Source organism: Rhincodon typus, chromosome 18 (genome assembly GCF_021869965.1).
Source record: "Rhincodon typus isolate 14 chromosome 18, sRhiTyp1.1, whole genome shotgun sequence".
Lineage (NCBI taxonomy): Eukaryota > Metazoa > Chordata > Chondrichthyes > Orectolobiformes > Rhincodontidae > Rhincodon > Rhincodon typus.
The window spans coordinates 53,214,963-53,235,376 of NC_063349.1; the positions used below are offsets into that span (position 1 = coordinate 53,214,963).

Below are 20,414 nucleotides of genomic sequence, written 5' to 3' on the forward strand. Positions count from 1 at the left end.
GTTTGACTTTCCTCCAATTACCCTGCACTACAAGTGAACCTGTGGATTTCGGATATGCTCCATATTTCCGAAAGAGCTAGGATCAGTATTGTTCATCAGAAATGCAGAGGTCAGTTCTCAGGCGATAAAAGTAGGAATGGAGTGGCAATCTGACTGTGAAAAATCCAGTTAGCCAAGCCCATAATTCCTACCACACCGTGAAACACAAGCTCATTCATGGTAATAGGGCCATAGAGATGTACAGCACAGAAACAGACCCTTTGGTCCAACTCGTGCATACCAACCAGTCTTCATAAATTAATCTAGTCCCATGTTCCTGCATTTGGCCCCTATCTCTCTTAAACCTTCCCTATTCATACACCCATCCAGATACCTTTTAAATATTGTAATTGTACCAGCCTCCACTAATTCCTCTGGCAGTTTATTCTATATTCGCACCACTGTCTGTGTGAAAAAGGTGCCCCTTAGGTTGCTTTTAAATCTTTCCCCTCTCACCTTAAACCTGTGCCCTCTAGTTTTGGACTCCCCCACCCTGGGGGAAAAGACCTTGCCTATCACCCTATCCATGCCCCTCGTGATTTTATAAACTTCTATAAGGTCACCCCTCAGCCTCTGACGCTCCAGGGAAAATAGGCCCAGCCTATTCAGCCCCTCCCTATAGCTCAAACCCTCCACCCTTGGCAACATCCTTGTAAATCGTTTCCAAATCCTTTCAAGTTTAACAACATCTTTCCAATAGCTGGGAGACCAGAATTGCACGCAGTATTCCAAAAGTGGCCTAATCAGTGTCCTGTACAGCCACAACATGACCTTCCTACTGCTATACGTAATGCACTGACCAATAAAGGCAAATGTACCAAATGCCTTCTTCGTTACCTGAAACTCCACTTTCGAGGAAATATGAACCTGCACTCCAAGGTCTCTTTGTTCGGCAACACTCCCCAGGACCTTACCATTAAGCCTAAGAGTCCTGCCCTGTTTTGCCTTTCCAAAATGTAGCACCTCACATTTACCTGGTCCTTGAAAGCTAAGAATTTTATGTATTGTAACATGGCAATATTGTTGCAAAATTACACCAAAATGCAACAAAAACAAACAGAGGACCACATGCTGTTCTATAATCCACTGTTTTGCAAATGTGGGTGGAATGTGCATCTGATTTCAATTACTCTCACTAGAAAGTCCCATGCAGTCTGTGTTGTTTTTCTACAATGAGCTTGGAATTATCCCAATAAAACAAAATTGGAATGTTTTCTCAACATCCCTGTAGTTAAACACCATCCTGTGGAAACAAACTGGAAACCAGAGGATTAATATTCGAAGGTCCCTTGCCCCAAAGAATTGTCCTGAACAAAGTTAGTTACATTGCTTTGGAAATAATCAACCACTTGTGTTAATTAGTTCTGAAATTCCAGTGGGCAACGTCAGCTTTCATGCCATTTTTGCTGTGCAGGACTGGACAAAGAGAGGTTCAAGTAATGTATCTATATTCCTCTGCTTCAGCGCATCATCCAAGTCAATTTTTTTTTTACCAAATCCACAGCAAACAATGAGACTTTGGCTCAGTTTTTGTAGTTGGCTGCAATTGTGCTCGCTGTTGTCCGCAGACATTTTGTAGCCTTTGCTTTGGTGTTTTGTGGTAATTAGGTGCCCGTTTCTACGTGGCGATCTTTACAGGATCAATGGGATCCCTGAGCAAGACAGGCAACCTGAACAACATACCCACCCATCCCCCCGTTAATGCCATGTATACTTGCTTTATTCTTTCACTGAATATGGGTGTCACTTGGCTGGACCAGCATTTATTACCCACCCCTAATGGCCTTTGAGATATCTGTGGTGAACCAGCCTCTTGATCCCTGCAATCCATGTGATGCAAGACACACCAACAATGCTGTTGGGAGAGAGATAGTAGGAACTGCAGCTGCTGGAGAATCTGAGATAACAAGGTGTAGAGCTGGATGAACACAGCAGGCCAAGCAGCATCAGAGGAGCAGGAAGGCTGACGTTTCGGGCCTAGACCCTTCTTCAGAAAAATGCTGTTGGGAAGTGAGTTCCAGGATTTGCCCAGAGTGTCACAGAATTGTCACGGTGCAAAAAGGAGGCCGTTCAGCCATTTTGATGCAGCTACGGTGAAGGAATAACAACACATAGTATAATGATGTGTGATTTGGACAGGACTTGCAAGTGGTTGTGCTCCCATTTTTTTAATCAAAAATTTCTTACATAAAATGAACAGGTTTGGAACCATGTCTGTTAGGGAGTGCTCCATCAGGGATCCTGTAGTTGTGTTGTTAGGAAGTGAGATGGGGTTAGATCTGATTCTGTGTCTGATCCCCATCTCCCTGCTGTGAGGAGGATGGAGTTAGCTGACGTGGAAGAAGGCTAGTTTAGTCAGCTGAAGGGAAACATGGATTCATAGAACCCCTACAGTATGGAAACAGGCCTCTTGGCCCAACAAGTCCAGACTGGCTCTCTGAGGAGCATCCCACCCAGACTGACTCTACTAACCTAACTTTGTATGCCCCATGGCTAATCCACTTAACCTACACATCCCTGGACAATTTTTAAGCATGCCCAATCCAACTAACCTGCAAATCTTTGGACCTTGGGAGGAATCACACGCAGACACAGGGAGAATGTGCAAACTCCACACAGACAGTTGCCCAAGACTGGAATTGAACCTGGGTCCCTGATGCTGTGAGGCAGCAATGCTAGCCATTGTGCCAACGGATGTCAGAGGCTTGCATTTGTTTTATTGATCTTTCACATTTTACATTTTGACCAACCTCCAAGCTCATGAGGGATTAGAATTACACCTCTTCCTCCAGAGTCTAAACTAGCAAGTGTGAGTTAGTAGGTTTAATTCAAAGAAAACTCATGCCCAGGAAACAGAGGGAGAGAATGAAGAGATTAAATGGAGCTAAGAGACAAAAAAAATGTTGTTTGTTAATAAGCATGGGGGCTTAAGGTTTGCAGTGCTATTAAAAGTTCACTTACAGTTGAATGTATAAATTTCTATTTTTTCTGATGTGTTTACTACAAATTTACACCTTTCATGCTTTTGAATGCTGAGTGCCTCAGTGACATTTGATTTGAATTTTTGTTGTTTCAGTTCCAATGCTTCATAATAAAGGCTTGCATATAAGGTATTAATTTTCAAACACTGTTGGCTACGCCGCAGCTGGAGTATTGTGTTCAGTTCTGGAATCCGCATTATGGGAGGAATATGTTTGCACTGAAGGTAGTGCAGAGCAGATTCACCAGAACTTTGCCTGGGCTGGAGAACTTCAGTTATGAAATGAGATGGACTTTTGTTTTCCTTGCAGCAAAGGAGCTAGGAGTGGGGTGGGGAGAGTAGGGTCACAATTGATTTCATCCAGAGGGTGATGGGTATCTGGAATTCACTGTCTGTAAGGGTGTTAGAGGCAGAACCCCTCAGCACATTGAAGAAGTATTTAGATGAGCACTTACAATGCCAAGTCATACGAGGTTGTGGACCAAGTGGTGGTAAATGGGATCAGAACAGTTTTGGTTGTTTTCGAACAGCACGGATGCAGTGGGCGGAATGACCTTTTTTCTATGCTGTAGATTTCTATGACACACTCACTGTATTAACATTTCCGGTATTTTTGTTTCAGATTATCATTGTTTTATTTCACCATGACAAATATTTACACTTCCTCCATAGGGTAATCCCGAAGTGTCAACTTTACATTTTATAATTTGGCACAGTAAATCTGTGAACACTGAGAAGACCGTTCTAGAATACGTGGACTGAATTATAGTGAATCTGTACTGAAAAATGTGGGGTCATAGCCATTTACAATGATGTTTACTGGTCATCATGACACAAATTTAAAATAAAATTGTTTAATGTTGTTGTGGGGGCAAAAAAATGTTTCTTGTTAGTTGTAAATTGCAGTGCTTAAAAAAAAAATTCTTGCTGTAACCAGTCCACATCTGTACATATGAATCTTGGTGTACATACAATAATAGCTGGTTTACTCTAGTGTAGGAATTACTTTGACCAATGTAGCTAAACTGTATAATTTTTAAACCACATTAACAAAGATTTAACCATAATTTGTGAGAGTTTGGTTTGTTCTTTTGATACAGTGGAACTTTATTTTACAGGGACTTGCCTTGTCACTTTCAAAAGCCCCCTCAAATCATTAATATAGGAGATTTACACTCGAGTCCAATATTGGATACGCATTCCTTTTACATCAAGAGTCACTGAATAGTTATCAGGAATAAAGGGTCCCAGCTGTCCTAAGAACAATGAGGCCAACTTCAGAATAGCCAGTGTTACTATAGTTCCTTTCAAACTTCTCTTGCAATTTTACAGTATAGAAAAGATGTGAGTGCATTGGAGAGAATACAGAAACGATTTACATGAATGGTTTCAGGAATGAGAAACATTATTTACAAGGATAGATTGAAGAAGTTGGACAGTTCTCATTGGAAAGAAAGAGGCTTGGAGGAGATTTGATGTAGATTTTCAAAATCGTGAGTGGACTGGATAGAGTAGATAGAGAGTTGTTCCTGCTCATAAAGAAAAAGAATGAGATGGCACAGATTTGAAACGGTATGCAGACAAAGCAAGGGTGATTTGAGGGAAAGCTTCTTTCACACAGCTAATGTTTAGGGTATGGAAATGTGGTGGAGGCAGATTCTATTGAGGTATTCAAGAGGGTGTTGGATAATTATTTGGATACAGGTGTGCAGGGCTATGGGGAAAAGACAGGAGATTGACATTAGATAATAGAATCAGTGCAGGCCACAAGCATCCACATCCAGAGGATCATTAGCTGCCATTTTCACCACCTCCAGCTAGATGCCATCACCAGACACATATTCCCCTCCCTTGTCCGCCTTCTGCAGGGACTGTTCCCTCCATGGTCTACTCTTCCTTCACTCCAACATCCCACTATAGCCTCATGGCATCTTCCTCTGCATCTGCAGACATTGTAACAACCTGTCCTCCCTCCCTCCTCAGTATCCAAGGGCTCAAACACACCTTCCAGGTGAAGCAGCACTTTACCTGTGCGTCATACAATCTAGTCTACCGCATTCACTGCTCACATTGTGGTCTCCTGTACAGTGGGGAAACAAAGCGTAGACTGGGTGACCACCTTCGCAGAAAACTTACGGGATACCAGTTTTTAAAAAGAGACCCTGAGCTACCTGTTGCCTGTTACTTAGACACACTGCCCTGTACCCTGGCCACTATCTCTGTCTCAGGCTTGCTGCAGTGCTCCAGCGAAGCTCAGCGCAAGCTGGAGGAATAGCATCTCATTTTCCGCTTGGGAACCCTGCAGCCTTCTGGACTCAATACTGAGTTCAATAATTTTAGGGCTTAAGCTATCCCATGTCCTTACCCCTACCCCTACACACCAGGCCTTGTGATCACATCATCTGCTATTACACACAATCCATTGTTAGCTACTAACAATCCCCATTAGCAGTTGTTCACCCTCCTGGCCAGATCGTTATCCACTCCTTTGCCCAACTTTCTTTGGGCTCTATCCCCACCTTTCTTTGGGCTCTATCCCCACCTATCATTTACTCCTTACCCCCTCACCCCACCCTATCTTCTGCATATAAGCTGACATTTTCCTAGCCACCAGTAGTTCTGAGGAAGGGTCGCTTGATCCGAAACGTTAACTCTGATTTCTCTTCACAGATGCTGGCAGACCTGCTGAGCTTTTCTGGCAATTCCTGTTTTTTGTTCCTCAGAACATTACCTGGGTCTCAGGATTAACAGTCCAGTGATAATACCACTAGGCTATCACTTCCTGCCAACTACTCTAGCTACCCTCTTGCTCCTGGAGATTCACAACAGAATGCTTCCCTCCAATCTGTAAAACTACATCTCCATTATTCCTCTTTCTGTCTTTTAGCCAGTTTGTCTCAGTGCTTCTTCCACACTTCCCTTTAATCCTATGGGCTTCAATTTTGCTAATGGCCTTATGATGTGGTATTTTGTCAAGTGCTTTCTGAATATCTATACTCATGCGCTGCTCTTTGTTAGAGCTTTGTCACATTCATCGTAAAATTCAGTAAAATTTGTCAGGCATGAGAAACCACATTGGTAAAGCACAATCAAGAGAACAAGTCCCCTGAAAGATCATCAATCTGAAGTGCTAACTCTTTTACCCTCTCCACAAATGCTTCCACAGCTACTGTACGTTCTGATCTTTTAGATTTTTTTAAAAATTCAGCATGGATAGTAATTTGCTTTTGTAATACTCATTAATTATCCATCCCCTTAACCATTTACCATTTTCATGCTAATTCAGCTTTGGCATTACAGTTTAAAATAAAATAATCCCCTCATGCTTTTAGTTTTTGCCAAGAAAGATGTTACCAAACAGCCGCGTGTTGAAATGGGGTTGAGGGAGAATTGTTGGAGTTTCCATGAGACCATAAGATACAGGAGCAGAATTTAGGCCATTCTGTCCATTGTGTCTTCTCTGCCATTTGATCATGGCTGATGTACTTTTCAACCCTGTTCTGCTTTCTCCCTGTTACACTTAATCCCCTTACCAATTCAAGAACCTATCTATCTCTGTCTCAAATACGCAATGATTTGGCCTCCACAGCCTTCTGTGGCAATGAGTTCCACAGATTCACCGCCCTCTGGATGAAGAAATTCCTCCTCATCTCAGTTGTAAAGAGTTGGCCCTTCAACCTGTGCTTGTGCCCACAGGTCCTAGTCTGGTCTACTATTGGAAACATCTCCATGTCCACTCTATCCACTCTCAGTTTTCTGTAAGTTTCAATCAGATCCCCAGGATGTTGCCTGGAATGGAGGGAAGGTCTTACGAGGAAAGGTTGAGAGAGCTAGGGCTTTTCTCTTTAGAGCGACGAAGGATGAAAGGTGACTTGATAGAGGTGTACAAAATGATCAGAGGTATAGATAGAGTAGACAGCCAGAGGCTTTTTCCTAGGGTGGAGGTAGCTTTTACGAGGGGACGTAGTTTTAAAGTGAGTGGAGGTAGATATCGGGGAGACGTCAGAGGTAGGTCCTTTACTCAGAGAGTGGTAGGGGCGTGGAATGCATTGCCAGAGAGGGTAGTGGAGTCGGCCTCATTAGGGGCATTTAAGCGGCTATTAGATAGGCGTATGGATGATAGTATAAGGTAGCGATGGAGGTTAGATAGACCTTAGGTTTCGGGTAAAAGTTCGGCACGACATCGTGGGCTGAAGGGCCTGTACTGTGCTGTACTGTTCTATGTTCTATGTTCATCCTTCTAAACTCTATTGAGTACAAACCCAGATTCCTCAACTGCTCCTCATATGACAAGTCCTGCGTCCTTGGGATCATACTTGTAACCTCCTCTGGATGCCCTCCAATGCCAGCACATTCTTTCTTAGATACGGGGCCCAAAACTGCTCACAATATTCCAAATGTGATCTGACCAGAGACTTATACAGCCTCAGCAGTACATCTCTGCTGTTGTATTCTACCCCTCTCAAAATGAATGCTAACATTTAACTTGCCTTCCTAACTGCCAACTGAACCTGCATGTTTATACCATACAATACAGCACAGGAGCAAGCCCTTCAGTCCACCAAGCCTGCGCCAATTCCTGATCCTTATTTAGACCCACTACTTATTGTCCATATGTGTTTTCTATCCCTCCGTTCACTTCCTATTTGCGTGTCCATTGAGATAACCTTAAACATTACTAACATGCCTGCTTCCACCACCTCCACTGGCAGTACATTCCATGCACCCAACACCCTCTGAGTGCACGGACGCTCCTTCACCTCCACCTTTCCAGTGAAAACCATCTGAGTTTATCCAAGCTCTCCTCATAACTAAAAGCCTCCAGACCAGGCAACATCCTGGTAAACCTTCTCCGAACCCTCTCCAAACCATCCATGACCTTCTGGTATCGTGGTGACCAAAACTGCACACAATATTTCAAAGATGGCCTTCCTAAAGTTTTGTACAGTTGCAACATAACTTCACCACATTTATATTTGATGCCCCAGCCGAAAGAATTCTAACAGATTTGTCAGGCATGACCTCCCCTTGAAGAAGCTGTGCTGACTCAGCCCTATTTTACCATGCATTTCCAACTACTCCAGTATTTCGTCCTTCATAATAGACTCCAGAATCTTACCAAGACCAAGGTCAGGCTAACTGGCCTATTGTTTCCTATCTTATGCCTCTCACCCTTCTTAAACAGAGGTGTTACATTAGACATTTCCCAGTCCTCTTGGACCCTCCCTGACTGTAGAGATTCCTGAAAGATCATCACCAATGCCTCTGCAATCTCCTCAGCTATCTCCTTCAGAACTCTGGGGTGTAGTCCATCTGGTCCTAGTGGTTTATCTGCCTTTAAACCTTCCCCAGCACCATCTCCTTAGTGATGGCCACTACACTCATCTCTGCCTTCTGACTCTTGTGAAGTTATATTACGCTGCTTGTATCTTTCATTGTGAAAACTGATGTAAAGTACCTATTCAGTTCCTGTGCCATTTCTTTGTTCCCCATTCCTACTTCTCCAGCCTTGTTTTCCAGTGGTCCAGTGTCCAGTCTTGCCTCTCCTACCTTTTACATATCTTAAAAAAAACTCTAGCAATCGTCTTTAATATTATAAACTAGCTTACTCTCAGATTTAACCTTCTGCCCCCTTATTGCTTTTTTAACCATCCTCTGCTTGTTTTTAAAGGCCTCCGAATCCTTTGGCTTCCCAGTAATGTTCACCATATAGGATGCTTTTTCCTTTGCTTTTATGCTGTGCCTGATTTCCCCTGTCAGCCACAGTTGTCTCATCGTCCCCTTAGTTTGCTTCTTCCTTGGGATGAATTTCTGCTGTGCCTCCTGAATTATCCCCAGAAATGCATAGAGTCATACAGTCATACATCACTAAAACAGACCCTTCAGTCCAACTAGTCCATGCCGACCAAGTTTCCCAAACTAAACTTGTTCCATTTGCCTGTGTTTGGCCTGTAGCCCTCTAAACCTTTTCTGTTCATGTATCTATCTAAATGTCTTTTAAATGTTGTAACTGTACCTGCACCTATCACTTTCACTGGCAGTTCATTCCATGTGTGAAAAAATTGTCCCTCAGACCCCTTTTAAATTTTTCTCCTCTCACTTTAAAAATATGCCCTCTATTTTGAACTCCCCCACTCCAGGAAAAGAAAACCCTTTGCTATTCACCTTATCTAAGCCCCTCATGATTTTATAAACCTCTATAAGGTCAACCCTCAACCTGCTATGCTCCAGTGAAAGAGCCTCAGCCTATTCAACCTCTTTTATAACACTAACCCTCCATTCCCAACAACATTCTGGTAAATCTTTTCTGAACCCTCTCCAGTTTAATAATATCCTTCCTATAGCAGGGTGACCAGAATTGTACACAGTAATGCAAAAGTGGCCTCACCAAACTCCTGTACAGCCTCAACATCATGTCCCAATTCTTATACTCAGTTGTCTGAGCAATGAAGGCAAGCGAGCTAAACACCTTCTTAACCACCCTGTCTACCTGTGATGCAACTTTCAAAGATCCATATACCTGAACTCCTAGGTTTCTCTGTTTGACAACACTACCCACAGCCCTACCATTAACTGTATAAGTCCTGCCCTTGTTTGTTTTACCAAGTGCAATACCTCGCATTTATCCAAATTAAACTCCATCTGCTACTCCACAGCCCCTTGGTCCAGTTAATCAAGATCCCTTTGTACCTAGGCAACCTTCACTGTCAACTATACCACCAATTTTGGTGTCATCCACAAACTGACTAATCATGCCTCCTAAACTCCTTTTCAAATCATTCATATAAACTCCTGCCATTGCTGCTCCATTCTCTTCCCTTCCAGGCTCCCCTTCCAATCACCCCGGCCAGTTCCTCCCTCGTGTCTTTGAAGTTACTTGTACTCAATTATTATACCGTTACATCTGATTTCAGCTTCTCCTCTCCAACTGCAGGGTGATTTCTATCATTTTTATGGTCACTGCCCCCTTAGGGTTCCTTCACCTTAAACTCCCTAATCAAGTCTGCCTCATCACATATCACCAGATCCAGAATTGTCTGTTCCCTAGTGGGGTCTACCACAAGCTACACCAACAAGCCATCTCGTAGACATTCCACAAATTCCTTTCCTTGAGATGCACTACCAGCCTGATTTTCTCAGTTCACGTGCATATTGAAGTTCCCCCATGTTTATTATAATAGTGCCTTTTTTACATTCCTTTCTGTCTCCTGATTTATTTTATTCCCCACTCTAACAGTCTATTGCTAGGAGGCCTGGTACACAACTCCGATCAGGGTCTTTTTTATTTGCCATTCCTCAACTTTACCCACACAGATTCTATGCCTTTTGACTCTATATCAATTTTTTGTTATTGATTTATTTTCGCTTCTTACTAACAAGGCATCCACGCCACTTTTTCCCATCTGTCTGTCCTTTCAATAGAATGTGTATCCTTGGATATTTAGTTCCCAGCCATGTCTCCGTGATACCCATAACATCTGCATTGCAAGCTCATTTACCTTGTTTCATATATTGCATGCAGTTAAGTACATAACTCTCAGTCCTGCATTGACTGACCCCCTTTTCTTATAGTTGTCACCTTATTGGCTGTGCCTGAAGTTAAATTTCTGAGCCTTTCCATTCTCTGTGCCATATTACTTGTTCTGAAAAATTTAATAACCTCTGCTGAGCACCCCCCCCTTTAATATTTTCCATGCAACTGAACCACCGTCCCATTATTTACTTTAAAACCCTATTCATAGCCCGAGTTATGTGATTCTCTAGGACTCTAGTCCTGGCATGATTCAGGTGGAGCCTATCCCATTGGAACAGCTCCCTCCTTCCCTAGTACTGGTGCTCATGTCACATGAATTCAAACCATATCTCCCACGCCAGTCTTTGAGCCACACATTTACCTCTTTTATCTTGTTGTCCCTGTGTCAGTTAGCTCGTGGCTCAGGTAGTAATTCAGAAATAATTATCTTCTCAATTCTGCATTTTAATTTAGCCCCTAGCTGCTTATATTTCCTCAACAAAGCCTCTTTACTGTTTCTACATTTCTCGTTGGTACTTCCATGGAACACGACAATTGGATCTTTTCCCCTCCCACTCCAAGTTCCACTGCAGCCCAGTTGCGATGTCCTGAACCTGGACACCAGGCAGGCAACACAGCCTTTGGGACTCTCAATCTTCGCCACAGTGAACAGTGTCCATTACCCTGACTGTACTATCCTCAATTAAAACTACATTTCTCTTTACTCCCCCCTCTTGAATGGCACCTTGTATCACAGATGGTGTGGTCAGTTTGTACACCCTCCTTACAGCCCCCAGTCTCATCCAAAGAGCACAAAACAGTACAGTGCGGGAACTGATCCTTCGGCCTCCGAGCCTGTGTCGACACATTTTGCCCTTCCATACTAAAACTGTCTTCACTTACTGAATCCATATCTCTCTACTCCCTTCCTATTTACGTATTCATCCAAAGAGAGCAAGAATCTCAAACTTGTTAGACTAACTCAAGGGCTGAGGCTCTTTTAGCACTACCTCCTGGACCCTCCTACCTGCTTCGCTCGTCATTATACCCCCCTAACCCTGGCCACTAACCAAATTCAAGGTAGTTAATCTAAGGAAAACTGAAAGAACTGCGGATGCTGTAAATCAGGAACAAAAACAGAAGTTGCTGGAAAAGCTCAGCAGGTCTGGCAGCATCTGTGAAGAAAAATAAAAGAGTTAGCGTTTCGGGTCAGAACTGAGGAAAGGTCACTGGAGCCAAAACGTTAACTCTTTCTTTTTCGTCACAGATGCTGCCAGACCTGCTGAGCTTTTCCAGCAACTTTGTTTTTGTAGCTAATCTAAGGATTTGACTACCTCTTGAAATACAGTGTCCAGGTAATTCTCCCTGTCCTTGATGAGTCACAATGTTCAAAGCTCAGACTGCAGCTCATCAGCTCTAAGCCAGAGTTCCTTAAGCAACCAACACTTGCCACAGATGTGGTCACTATGAACCACAATGGTGTCCACCAGCTCCCACACTGTGCAGTTACAGCACATCGCCTGGCCTGGCATCTCGATATTAATTACTTGGTTCTTAATTTGATGTTTAAAAATTTTGTACTGGTCTTTTAGTTTGTAGCCTGTAAAATTCCCCTATTTACCTTCAATCTGAAAGTAACCTATAATGTATGGTCAGATTAGTAGCAATAACCAACCAATGGACTTGCGGTTTACCTGTGATGTCACTCTTTTGTGCTCGGCCCCCGATCCTGGGCTTTAAAATTATGAGCCTAAAGAACATGCGAAAAGCATCCCTTCCCCTCTACACCGAAATCCCACACTGCCTCCAAATTCCCTGAACAATATGCTCACTCAAGCTGTGTTTCACTCTGGATATGATCTCTCCTTCCGGACCATGTGAAGCTTGCTGATCAAGTTAACGTTGATCACACCATTATTTGTGTATGGTTCCACATGAGCTTGTAGTAGTTTCAAATACTATTTATCCGTAAGTAAATGCATACGTTGAATAATTATAACATTTAGTTAATTTCTTGAGCTGGCAAGGTAGATTAACTATCAGTAGGATTGAGGACTTCATTAATATGCTGCCTTTGTTTTATTCGTTAGGAGATGAGGAGCTTTTTGAACAAGCCTACATCCCCAACTATGGAACGATACCAGGCGAGCAAGAACATCTGGCAACTGAGTTGGTAAGTCAGCTCAGAGTCTGCTTGTAGAAATGATGATTGAATCCCTGTATTTGATTCCATTACTTTAGTGAAGATTTAGTGAAGTACGCTTAACAAACCTGTACATTTTAAAATAATGTGCAGATGTCTTAATCATTCTGGTCTTAACTGCCTCTTTTTAAAATTGTGTTTCAATGTGTGCTCCTCGTAAATGTGAGGACCTCCCCAACATCGGCTCTCGACTGATAAATGGAGACCCTTACAAGGAAACCAGTGTAACCCAGCAAGCAGATCTGTTTTCATTTTATCACAGTGTAATATCAGCACATAACTTAATTTCTTCTGTTTTTCAATCCCAAGAAAAATGAGCCACTGGTGTGTTTCCACTCCTCTTCTATTCCAGTGACTAATTATAGATGGATACTACTGGAACTGGGTAAAAGGGATAATGTGAACATCCTGTATGTAAGTTCCTACTTCCCAAAATTCTAGATGGATTGATGCTAATATTATCTCCTCTGCAAAAGCACTTTCTCCTAGTCTTGGCGGTTTTCCAACATCTGTGAACTAGAGAAGAAAAGAATGAATGTGAATCTTTTTTTAAAATATGCTAAAGAAATGGCCTACGTCCCTCCCAGAGCATCATTTTTAATTTTTGTTTTTAAAAACTTCTGCAGTTTTTAAAGGCTCTTCGATGGACATTTATGAATATCACCTGCAAAGACAACGATACACATTTTTCACTCTTGGAAATTCTTCTCAGACTTACAACAATGTTAATCTTAAAATTATCTATGGTTAAATTTAAGAAGGTTTTACGGTATCCATATCAAATAAAAATGTACATGAATCAGCAGAATACGAGCACACTGTGTGTGATTATACAGTTGTTAGTTTGCTCACCGAGCCAGTTGTTCCGTGATGTGTAGATGTTTTGTTACTGTTCCAGACAACATCATCAGTGCAACCTCTAATCGATACGTTGGTTTTCTGCTCCGTTCCCAATTTATACAATCCTCTGTGTTGTGTGTCTTTTCACTTCCGCTTCTGTTTTTTCAGCAGCGATTTGTATTTCTATGTGTTTGTTAATGGCGTCCCGTGTTGAGAAACATGCATCCAGAAATTCCTTTGCATGCCTGTTGTTAGCTTGCTAGAGAGATCACTAGCACCAGAATGAAACCTGATGGCTCAAACACCCCCAGCTTCTACGGACTCCCCAAGGTACACGATCCCACTCATACCAAAAGTCTCCTTACCAGGCACACCCACACATAAGCTAGCAAGGGAATTACAACAGAGACTTAAATTTCTGATTAGCAGATCCTCACACTCAATCCATTTGGCCCAAGAATTTCTCACACAACTCAGGGACACAGAAGTTGACTAGAACAAAATTATAATCTCCTTCGGTGTTACAGCACCATTTACATCCATTGACATGACATTAGCAAGATAGAGACTAGCCGTACTACTAGAAGGACCGGGAGCACTGACCCTGAACACCGGCAACAACATCAGCAAGGACAGCTTACTGAAACTACTAGATTTATGCCTCACAACACACTTCACATTCAACGGACAGATATACAAACAAATCAACAACACACTGATGGGATCACCCATCTCAGGTCTCATTGCGGAAGCAGTGATGCAAAGACTGGAACACACAGCCCTTCCTATAATCCAACCGAAACTGTAGATAAGATATGTGGTCAACACGTTCGGTACAATGAAATGCACAAAAGTAGAAAAAAACCCACCAACTTGTTAACAATATCTTCGCAAGCATAAAATTCACTAGAGAAGAAGAAAACAGCAAACAGCTCCCATTCTTGGACTTAAATGGTAGAGAGACAGACTAACGGCGAATTCCAGACCCGAGTGTACAGGAAGGCCACACAAACGGACCAGATCTTTAACTTCAATAGCAACCACCCCACCATACACAAACAGAGCTGCATTAAAACACTATTTAAATGAGCCATATCACATTGCAACATCCCAGAACTTTGGACAATGGAAGAGGAACATCTGCACAAAGTATTTACTGACAACGGATACCCAAGAAATTTCGTCAGCCGATGCATACCAAACAAATGGCAGTCAGAGGACATGGTACAACAGAAGACACTAGTGACACTACCCTACATCAAAAATATATCAGAAATGACAAGCAGATTCTTTGGACTGCATAAGATCATGATTGCACACAAACCTGTGTTTGTGTGCAATCAAAGATTAAAGACCCCATACCAACAGGATTAACATGATATACAGAATACCATGCAGCGAGTGCAATAGACATCACATTGGACAAACTGGGAGAAAAACCGACGACCAGGATACACGAACACCAGCTGGCAATAAAAAGACACAACTAATATTCATTTATAATGATACATCCAGACAATGAGGACCATCAGTTTGACTGGGACGAAGTGACTATACTGGGACAAGCGAACAACAAGCAAGGGAATCTCTGGAGGCCTGGTTCTCAACACGGGACTCCATTAACACACACATAGAAATAGACCCCGTATACAGACCTCTGCTGAAAAACAGAACCAGAAGTGATAAGACCCACTACACCAGAGGATTGTATAAAGTTCGGAACGGAGCAGAACACCAACACTTCGATTAGAGATCGCACTGATGATGTTGCCTAGAATGGGAACGAAACATCTGCACACCACGGAACAACCACCTCGGCGAGAAAACGAACAACTGCATCCACAACCCAAGCTACGAATTTTCGCTAAGACCTTAAAAAGTGTGTAATAATGTTTTTAATAATGTTTTGATGTAATTGATGAATCCATGTAACCCTTCCATTACCATTAACAGGGTCCATATAGAAAAGAGGCAGCTTACTTATTTGGTCCATTGTCTGGGGTAAGATGGTGCAGCATACACGCAAATCGTAGGGTGGAAGTTTCTGGGGAATGGTGTCCTTGGTTGCACAATAGATTACAGACTGAATCCACATATTCCGGTGTGCTAAGTAGTTGCGAAGCAAACACTATGCTTACTGAAAATCCCCAATTGGCCTTTTGCTCTGCTATTCAATACGATCATGGCTGATCATCCAACTCTCTACCTTTCTCCTGCTTTCTCCTCATGTTCTTCGATCCCTTTAGTCCTAAGAACTATATCTAGCTTCTTCTTGAAAACATTCAATGTTTTGGCCTTAACCGCTTTCTGGGGCAGAGAGTTCCACAGCCCCGTCACACTCTAGGTGAAAAAATTTCTTCTCATCTCAATCCTAAATGGCCTCCCCATATCCTTAGACTGTGACTCCTCAGATTGACTCCCTGGTCATTGGAACACCTTGCATTTACCCCGCCTAGTCCTGTGAGAATTTTATAGGTTTCCTTGAGATTTGATTTCTGATTGCTTGTGTCAGATGTTGTACCTAGAAACGAACCGATTCCTCCCAGCAATAATTCCATATTCTGAAGAAGTTGAGTAAAACAAACAATCAAAGACAGAGTAGCAGACTTAATCAACTTCTACCATTTGTTCATCCCAGGAAAATAGCAGTGTTTAGGATCAGCCTGACCACCAGGTGAGAGGGAAGATTTCTTTCTTTTTTTTAAGTGAAATCTTCAATCTACACATAAAAATGGTAAAAAGAGGAAATTTTACCTCTGCATTTCAAATATGTTTATTAACTTGTGATAAAAGACTCCTGAATTGGTTGACACCACTTCAGTATTGCAGATCCTGCATCCAAGATAAGCTACAGTGTTTCAGAAATAAGAAAATATGATATTTTCTGAAAATATTTGAAAATAATTTGTTGACACTCTACAGGTTCAACTGCTGGCTTGGCTGAGTCAACCAGTCTTAGATGAGCTGAGAGAAAGGGCACCTAATCCTGCCTTCATGAGATAGGGAGGAGAAGTAAGGGATTCCTCTCCTAATTTGCTATCAAGTCATTCCTAATGGACGTGCTGTTCTGTAAAAGTAGAGTCATCATAGTCCTACCAGACCAGAGGGCTGGTCTCTCATTAAGGAGAGACGACTGGTGATGGGTTCACATGAGGACCACTTTGTGCAGACAGGAGCCAAACACAGGAATGAACTTGGGAACAGAATTAATTCAGCTGTCATGAATCCCATTATAAAATAACCCATTGAAAGTTATGCTGTAGGCTCACATGTGACAAACAGTGACTTCTTTGAGGTATCATCACTGTACTCGTGGCATTGTAGTTATACGTCAGGATGACTCACTACCTTTAGAAAGCTAAATTGAGGAGGGAACATAAAAAGGTTTAAACTATGTTTATTGCTGCAACAGTTCAACATGATATTAATTAGTTTATAATATCCTTGTAAATAGTTTATGAATAAAGTATATATTTTGCAAATTAAAAAATTACAACTACTTTACATCTTTATTACTCCTTTACAACATTAGTATTCTCTTTGTCTTTTGCTTTGGGCACCTTGCCATCTGTTCAACTCACTCCTCCTCCTCCTTTGTCAACAATTTAAAAACAACCATTTTCCAGCCCCTTTCATTTCTGAGGAAGTCATATCGGACTCAAAATGTCAACTTTATTTTTATCTCCAGACCTGATTTTCTCCAGCATTTTCTGTTTTTGCTTTGGATTTCCAGCATCTACAGGATTTTGGTTTTATTTCATTTACAACATGGTGTAATGCAGAGGGATATAAGCTGACCAAGTACATTTATCTTCATTGTAATGTGCGCTTCATTAGATGGGCAGGATGTGACTAAACCTTAACTGGTCCATCCTAAATGTGCAAATAAACCCACAACGGTTTAGTTCTGTTTCTTAGAGTTTGTCATCCAACCCCAGCATATCCACATTTAGTCTGCTTTGTGACATAGATGAGTAATTCCTCAGGAATGTACAGTCCACTTCCTCTGTAACTACATGAAAGAAAGCTCATGCAGTGTTATCCACAGGATAAGTGAAGGAGCATCAACAACTTACAAAGTAATTGTGCAGTCTGATTGAACTCCATCAGAAGCCTGAGTCCCTCAGCAATTCCACCCCTCCCCCTTAATTTTATAAAAACCCACTTCTATTTAAAAATGTTTTTGTTAACACTGCAAGATGGATCAGAACCACATAATTGGCAGTTTGATAATATTAATTAGACCCCTTGACTAAATTTCCATGACTTGTGATTCTTGAGCACCGGACACAAAGATTTGACGTTTTACATAGTCCAGATGTTTACACTATGTTCAGTTACCTGTTCCTGCGAATCTGAAATATTTACCAGATCCTTTCCTGAACTACTATGTTCCTTAACCGAGCATTTCACAAAATGTGCCTTCCAACATTGACAAAATCAAAAGCGAGTGATGCCAACAGTGCGTGCCAATTTCCCACAACAGCTGAGGTTACCATGAAGGACTCTCCTTCTCAAACTTTCCCCTCGTCTGAGGCATGGCGACTCTCAGGTTAAACCATTACCAATCATCTCTTTCTGTAATGAGAGAGCAGCCCTATGGGACTATGGCATTAATGTTTTACTGCGGATGCTGGAAATCTGAAATAAATGTAGAAAATATTGGAAATGAACTTATTTGGAAAACTTTACAGGCCTGTTTCAAAAGGAAATGGAAACTAACAAGAAGCACAGAGCTCTGATGTGTTAATGAAGTTTAATTTTAATATTAAACTAAAAGAATTTTAAACATGTTAAAGACTTGTGTATAACTATGACACAAGGGACATTTTAAAGTGCAGTCTTGATTTGCTTAGCAACTGCTATGCTTCAGCACCTCTGGTAATGCATTGACGAAATTGTGAAATGGTAATGAGCGAAACCTGTTACAGATGAAAATCAACGAAATGCATGAAAATTATTGTGTAAGAATCATTCACCTTCTAAATTGTATGTAGGACATGACCACTTCGCCAATTTTGCAATGGAATGTACAACTTTGCCAGAAGTCTTTAGGCCATCAACAATATAACATTGCAACTTTAGACTCTAGCTTAATGTAATAACATGCACACAGAGTGATACAAAGTCATGGGTATCTTATTCCCAAGACAAGGTCATGTTTTGAGGGAATTTATAGCACTTGCTGAAATTTTGCCAATGTGATTTTAAGTTCACATCTGGTTCAATGCAGAAGACCTAGAAACGTCATAGGAATAGGAAAAAGAATGTCATGTAAATAAGGAAATGTTCCAATTGCACTATCACCTGAAAAACTTACCTGCAATTTTGTGCTGTGGGGCTGTAGTTGAATCATTTTTGTCCAGAATTATAACAATATAATTATTCTGAATTTATGTTTAAAACAAAAAGCAATAACTGTGACACCTGCCTTAATGAAAATATTAGGAGGAAGAGGGCCCTGCTGGCCTAAATTGTATTTTAAAAATGAATTGCATTGTTAACAATAATCAATTCCTCTCATCTGAAAAGTCCCAACTACAGAGAACAGGGAAAATAGTCAGTGAAGCCTTTTCTTAAAGGGAGGGTCCATCAAAAGGCCCAGCAGCTGTAAAATGTTTCTCAAATAAATCTGCAGAGCTTCAACAAAACATTAGCTCACTTTGTCTTCCTGCCACTATAACAGATCCTCCTCATTGCGTGCTGTAGTTACGCTCTTCATTCTTTCCTCTTTAATCCCAGGAGTATCTTTTTGATGTTATTACCCAGTCTCTGTCCAAGTTACAACACTATTTTGTTGTTCTCCTATTTTGTCCTTTTTTAGTGCAAGAGATTACAGCACACAAAAAATATTAGATGTCAAGGCAGAAACATTTCACTGTTAAATGAATGACGTCAAGGCAAGAAATAAGCAGATTTTTACACTTCCTGTAGATCTATCTGATGGGCACTGTAACATTGCCTTATTTAAATGAGCTTTACTGAAAGAAATGTATTTACCGAGTTGCTGCTGACTTTATCAGACAGAACATGGGGTTAGGGTAAAGTTTGAAAGGTGGTGAGGTAGTCAGTTCTTAATGTTCTAAATATTGTAGCTTGGTGATTTGGGATCTTATGTCAGCTGATGTACTTAATTATGGCAACTTTCCAGTGATTTTTAGGCTTAGTATTTTTCCCCTTCCCGCTATTAATTTAACTGTGTCTGGGGGGCACAGTGGCTCATTGGTTAACATTGCTGCCTCACAGCACCAGGGACCTGGGTTCGATTCCACCCTCGAGGTGTTCAGGGGTTATAGGGGGATGGGTTTGGGTGAGACACTCTGAGGGTCAGTGTGGACTTGTAGGGAATCTGTGTCCGGTCAGGGTAGAGACAGAAAGGGACTGCACTTCATCATTTCCTCCTCCTCCCAGTTTGCCATTGGCCAGTGCCTCGGCAGGGGGCGGGGGGGGCGGGGGTGTGTGTGTGTGTGTGTAACTGAACACACTCATGTTCAAAACAGATCATGTCACATGAAGAACTAAATGAGACAAATGTGGTGTTGGCATCCAGCTACATGGATCAATGAGGAGGGCTTCTGGGAACTGGTTGATGTGAGATCTGTACAAACATTCCACCAGCTGTGCAGGAGTCCCATTGTTTCCAGTGGCCAGATAGTCATTATTTCAGTGGAGAAGGGCCTGAAAGAGTCATAGAGTTGTGCAGCATGGAAACAGACCCTTCGGTCTAACTCGTCCATGCCGACTAAATATCCCAAATGAATCTAGTTTCATTTGGACCATATCCTTCTAAACCCTTCCTATTCATTTACCCATCCAGTTGCCTTTTAAATGTTGTAATT

At 41.7% G+C, this 20,414-nt stretch overlaps 1 protein-coding gene across 1 annotated transcript in view; it reads left to right on the top strand.

Annotated features, from left to right (window-relative positions):
- Positions 1-13,959, top strand: part of LOC109912914 (sodium-coupled neutral amino acid transporter 1-like) — a 152,311-nt gene extending 138,352 nt beyond the window's left edge. The window contains exons 13-14 of the mRNA XM_048607952.1: positions 12,623-12,705; positions 13,831-13,959. Coding sequence (XP_048463909.1) covers positions 12,623-12,705; positions 13,831-13,959 — 212 coding nt within the window. The remainder of the gene's footprint in view (positions 1-12,622; positions 12,706-13,830) is intronic.
- Positions 13,960-20,414: the final 6,455 nt, after the last annotated feature.